We start from the raw sequence: 6217 nt of genomic DNA, 5'->3' as shown, positions 1-6217 counted from the left end.
ACGCTTTGATTTGAACGTCGCTCTTTGCTCACACTCACCTTTTAATTTGTTTTATTATTCTTAAGTTTTAATTATCGTTTCGAATTAGGTAGGATGCAACATTTCATAGGTTTTACTGTGTACTTGTTTATGTCTGGCCCAATTTTATCATGTCTTGTAGTTGTAAGAACTTTTATTTAGAATGGTAATAATAAATTTTATAATGTATTAGAAGCCAAATTTTTTGCCTATGGCTAGGGTAAGCAGGTGCCTCGTAAGCAGGTGCTAGCAACCTAAAGGGGCCGTCTGTGGTTACGATGTTTGCGGATGAAGACGGCGAAGGCAGGGTGGGCACCAGGAACCTTCTTACCATCTGAGGTTCGGTTTGATGATTGGGAAAAAAGAGTCTGTCCGTTTTTCTGTTGTGTATGAAACCCTTTTCCGCCCCCCAAACCATTTCTTGTCGCTGCACGCAATCTTTGATAATTTCTAGGATGAGCAGAGGCAGAGGTGTGAGGACATGATCACCACCCCCACGTAGCCGACAAGGAGCAGCTGGACAATTGCGCGTGCGTCCTCATTTACCTCTCGCTTACCACCAAGCCTCGTGATTCGGTAATTATGAAAATAAAAAAGTGAACTCAATGAACTACTACGCACGCCGAATAACCAAATGTTCGGCTGGGGGGGGAAGTCTTCCTTCAGTTTCCAGATAAGCACAAGAATTATTAGTCAAACAAATCACTCCCGCGCCGCAGTCGGAAACACCAAAGAAATCACCACCAAAATGAATAGAAATACGAAAAAAGTAGGAGGCCCGGGGGCGTGGTTATTCTTAGTGTTAAACGACCGTGGACGTGGTCTTCTTTATTTGATGTCGTAAAAGGAACTAAAATGTACAAGCTGGAGTGGGAGATCAAACTAGCTAGGAGAGCGGGAGCGGCCGCTCAGCGATGCGACGATCGGCCAGAGCCGAAGCATCCGCTAGAAGAGCGGGAGCGAGAGAGCGAGCTGAGGAGCTTTGAAGAAGCGGGAGCGCTTCGGAGTCGCGGGGGGCGGGAACATAAGCTCCTGACCTGAACAATTAGATTAAATCAGGACAACTTGCGATTCATTCGATTCAACCAGGCTAAATTACGATCGGAAGAATATATTCACTTACGAGATGCTGTTGCTGGAAACATCGACGGAAATTTAAATCCTAATAACATCGGTAATGCTTTTATTTTACCTTCAACCTACATCGGCAGTCCACGGAACATGCAGGAATACATACAAGACGCGATGACTTACGTTCGTCACTACGGCCGACCGGATTTGTTTATTACATTTACATGTAATCCAAATTGGGAAGAGAAACAAATAATATACATGACAAAACAGTGTTTGCTGGGTCAACTATAATTAGTTCGGGCCCACCAAAGCGGGTCGGGTCTGCTAGTATATCTATATATATAAAAATGGAGACAAAAAATGTTAACAATCACACCACAAGAGAACGGCTGGGCCGATTTGGCTAAATTTTTTTCAGTTGTTTGTAATTGCCAGATGAAGGTTATAGCATAAGAAAACTTTGGGAAACCCTTCTGGAAATGTCCCTAGCGGCTCAACAGATGTACACACTGTTGTATGTATAATTCTGAAACACCCTACAAAGATCATAGCTGCGTTGAGATTGTGTATCAATGAAATCGGTAAAAAAAATATTGAAACAAAAAGAATTGAGTTAACGAAGCATTACCAAAGTGAGCTTAAACAATTGGAAATAATGCCTGCTGTTAGACGATCAAGACTTGGACGGCGATCAAGCAATGCAATAAGAAGTCAGAATTTCCGTAATAGTCGGACGCAAGAGGAACGTACAGAAAGAAATGCATCGATACGGCTCCGGCGTCGTCGAGGACGCGCGGCACGTGCTGTTCGAGTGCCACCGGTTTGACCACGAGCGACAGGAGTTGGAGGCGGTAACAGGGTCCAGTATCTTGGCAGAGACACTGGTGCCGATGATGCTGGCAGACCAGCGTGTGTGGGAGGCTACAGCGACATTCGCCGCGGACGTCATGAAGTCCCTCAGGGAGCAGGAGCGAAGGCGAAAGGAGCAGTCAGAGTAGGGGTCACAGCGCCCGCGAAGCAATGCCAGGCGGCGGTACCGCTGGGCGTCCGATTCGTATTCTTTCTGTTAATTGTTAAGCCATCCATGTTTATGTGTAGTGTATGTATATATTGTAGAGAAATAAATATAACGAATATAAAAAAAAAATACATACATACTCAGGGCAATTCTCTTAATTATATGGGCTTTCTCGAATAAATGCAGACCCATACATACATACATACCCCAGTGAATGTGCTGTGCAAATAACTACATACATACATACATCTCAATAAGAACCGTGTTTTTCTTTCGCGAAAAAACCGCACGCACGTGCATATGTACATACATACATAAATCGAGGCTTAGTTGTAGTACGCTGAATGGTGAGGTTGTGTTTTCCAGGGCGCTACCCCAGGGAGGCGGAATAGAGGCCAAACCTAGTACGAATAAAAGTGTGAGTGCTATGTGAAGTTGCAGGATGACCATGGGTCGGACCTACATGACCGGTCCGCCGTTCCTAGGACCGTGGTGCGCTGCGCAGAGGGTCCACTCGATGGCCACAGCTCCGGCGGCAGGGGTAAGTGGGGGTGGCTCTTTCACCGAGAGCCTTTCTTCACTTTCTCTTAACGCGTTGGTAATTGCTCTTACCAATGTGGCGGCCCGCACTAAGTGCCATATCATCCCAGCTGAGCGTTAGATCAGCTGTAGTAACAGTGTTGGAAAAGGCGAAAGTGCGTAAGCTTGTAGCTCGCGTAACTTCGGCCCGTAACCAGTGTGCGCCAGAGGGCGCTTGGCCCGGTAGGCGGCGCTGGCGATCAAACCAGTGCTGGCTGTTAAAAGCTGCCTGTTACGACGTTAACATGCGGGGAGGCCGACGAAACAGTAGCTTACTGTTTCGGGCGGCGGCCACTATCCTTTGGCAGAGCGTCATGGCAGGGACTTGAAACTCCCTCTCAGCACAGCAGAGGCCTTCGAGGTGGTAAAGGTCATGGAACGGACCAACTGCCATCCCCTCCGCTACGCGGCACACCCTAAAACGGGGCTCTGGCGACCGAGGAGGGGCGGTATAACCCCCAGCGTTAATGTCGTGGAGAAATCCTCGGCCATCGTTGGATGCCCCGAATGGTGCAACCCACGCCCGTAACGCACTTAGCCTGTCCCTAATGGGGTGGCTGATCGGTCTGCGTCTGTGCCATAATGGCCGGCAGGCTCGAGCTGCGACGGCTCCCCAAATCCATACCGCGTCTGAGCCATATTGGCCGGCGGTATGGTCTGCGTCTGCACCGTATCGGTCGGCAGCAATCTAAACCTGGCAGGAGGTATAAAATGCAACCTGGCAGGAGGTATAAAATGCAACCCATCAGCAGGGTATATTGCTGCATGTAAAGGTATAGGAATGCTTGGTATCAACAATAATACTCCAGGTGGCAGCCACTCAGGTGGAAATCCACCCGCGGTAAACTCCGCGGCTAGGGCACGGATTCTGGAGGCCCTAACTACCATTCCACCCACCACGGCGACGCCGGCGGCACACTTGGCCGACGTCAACCCGGATGCTACAATTGTAGATGAAGAACTGAGAGCGTTTCAGAAGGGCTCCCGCCTGCGGCGCAGCCCGCCAGGAAATGCTGCTAAAGCGTCTGTTGTCTCAGCCCCAAGCGGGACCTCTGAAGGGGACAATTCGTGTACCCCACTAGCGAAACGCAACAGGGACTCCCCAAGTCCATCAGGGACTGAGCAGCCTACTAAGAAGCACAGAGCCCCCCAGCCACAGCTAGTGGAGATGGGGGTGATCCTCGAAGACCTGCTTACGAAGGTCAACGAGCAGAAGGTGCGGAGTATCAACCAGGGTATGAAGAATGCCTTCGCCAGGCTCAAGGAGCTCCAAGAAGCATTAATGCGCAACCCGGAGGCAAGGCCCCACCACACACGGAGTGAGGAAACTGCGTAACCCGGGTGCCAGACAGCCCATGTCTGTATTCCGCGCCACGACAAGTCAGCCCAAACCTCTCCGAGCAGGCGTGTCCGTCCGGATAAACGAGACCAGGGAAGCGACCCTAAACGCCACATGGTGAGGAGCTCGCAACCACCGAATCCTAGGAGGATTGCGGAGGGCACAAATGGAGGAGACGGAAAGGCGCCCATCGAGCAAACACGACGGGCTCATCCCGGAGCAGGCCGGCGCGAGAGGCCCAAAAGACGTGGTAAGGATGCGCTGATCATAAGCCCTCCTCCAAACATGTCTTACAGCGACGTGCTCGGTCTGGTGACGCGAGCTAAGGACGCCAGGATGGAAGAAGTTGGCGATAGCGTCTCCAGAGTCAGAAAGACAGCTAAAGGAGAATTGCTACTAGAGATTAAGCGTAACTCGCAGGTCCAAACCAGCGGCTTTAAGGAGCTGATTGGCAAAGCACTGGGAGCCGGAGCTCCGATCCGCACAATGACGCCCCAGGCCGTTTTCCGGATATGGGACCTGGACGAGCTGACCACAAAGGAGGAGCTAGTGAATGCGCTAGTCAAGCATGCGGACCTCCCTCCGAACTCGGTGACAATAAAAGGGATACGCGCCTTGGCCTCAGGAAGCCAGGCCGCAACCTTCACGGTTCCGGCGGGCGTGGCAGGCGCGCTCATCAAACTTGGCAAAGTTAAGGTCGGATGGACCAGGTGCCGGATCAAGGAGCTGGAGCCCCAGCTCAAGTGCTACAGGTGTCTGGACACGGGGCACGTGGCCAGCAGATGCCGGAGCTTCGTAGACAGAAGCAAGGCCTGCTTTAAATGCGGGAAGGAAGGGCATAAGGCAGCAGACTGCCCTAATCCAGCAAACTGCTTCAAGTGCGAGCAGCTCAAAAGGAAGGACACGAGTCACCAGGCCGGAAGCCGCTCCTGCCCACTGGTGGCGTCGTCCAGAGATGGTCCCAAACACAGGGCATGAAAGTGATTCAGATTAATCTGAATCACTGCGCGGCAGCGCAAGACCTGCTGTCGCAGACGGTCCGAGAATACGGAACCGATCTCGCAGTGCTAAGCGAGCCGTACAGAGGTGGTCGCAACCACAACTGGGCCGTAGATAGTTCCGGCAAGGCGGCCTTGTGGGTTTGCGGAACCACGTCACTGCGTTTGGAAAACGTCTACGCGGACAATGGCTTCGTGCGTGCCAAAGCTGGAGGCTGGTGGGTCTACAGCACATACCTCGCCCCTAGCCTCACGCTAGCAGAGTTCGCTGCCATCCTGGACAGGCTTGCTGCTGATGCAAGAGGCCGCTCTCCGACTCTGCTTGCAGGAGATTTCAACGCCTGGGCGGTCGACTGGGGTAGCGCTACCACAAACGCCCGTGGCAGAACACTCCTAGAAGTGCTCTCAACGCTTGATGTGGCCTTACTCAACGTAGGGCAGGAGCACACTTTTAGCAGGGCGGGAGCAGGATCGGTGGTGGACCTCACCTTCGCCAGTCGCTCGAGAGCTGGGCAGTTCAGGTGGATACTTAGCGGGGTGTACACTGCAAGTGACCACGCGGCAATTTTCACCACGCTAGATGCTCGCAGCACGCTCCCTCCACCTCCCCCCGCGCAGCAGCTCAAAAGCTTTAAGGCCGACTTGCTCGACACCCAAGCCTTTGCACTAAGGATGCAGAGAGTGGAAGTGACAGGCGACACCGATGACATGGCCAATTCGGTGATGAGTCAGGTGCTATTGGCCTGTGAGGAGTGCATTCCACCCAGGTCCGCCCACTCTAGGCACCGCGACTCCGTGTACTGGTGGAACCAGGAGATAGCAGAGGCACGAAAGGACTGCGTGAGAGCCAGGCGACTTTAGCAACGGTCGCGCGGATCCCAGTCACACCTGGTAAAGCGCGAGGCATACCATCGGTGCAGAAGAACTCTCAAGGCGGCAATAAAGGGCACCAAGAGAAAATGCTTTCTGGAGCTGTGCGAGGCAGCGGACCGAGACCCGTGGGGGAACTCTTACAAATTAATTGTAAAGAAAGTCGGCAGAGCGAACAACTGCGCCCCACTGGACGCGGAAAGCCTCGGGATGATAGTTGCCCACCTATTCCCCAGGATGTCTAACCCTGAGCTTGCCATGGGGGCTGGCACCTACCCGATGCATGAGCTCGAGCCCGTCTCCGTAGAGGAGATGATGGCG

At 52.5% G+C, this 6217-nt stretch overlaps 1 protein-coding gene across 1 annotated transcript; it reads left to right on the top strand.

The window, feature by feature from the left end:
• The first annotated feature begins 5002 nt into the window (after nt 1-5002).
• On the top strand, nt 5003-5887 carry LOC121502016 (uncharacterized). The gene has a single exon (XM_041774632.1). It carries the CDS (start codon nt 5003-5005, stop codon nt 5885-5887), a length of 885 nt encoding a protein of 294 aa, XP_041630566.1.
• The last annotated feature ends 330 nt before the right edge of the window (nt 5888-6217 follow it).

The sequence above is a fragment of the Drosophila kikkawai genome, chromosome X (assembly GCF_030179895.1).
Source record: "Drosophila kikkawai strain 14028-0561.14 chromosome X, DkikHiC1v2, whole genome shotgun sequence".
Classification (NCBI taxonomy): domain Eukaryota; kingdom Metazoa; phylum Arthropoda; class Insecta; order Diptera; family Drosophilidae; genus Drosophila; species Drosophila kikkawai.
This window is presented reverse-complemented; position numbering and strand designations above follow the sequence as displayed.

What these genes read in the sequence shown, in the direction of transcription:
- LOC121502016 (XM_041774632.1), top strand. Translation starts at nt 5,003, where the DNA reads ATGAAAGTGATTCAGATTAATCTGAATCACTGCGCGGCAGCGCAAGAC.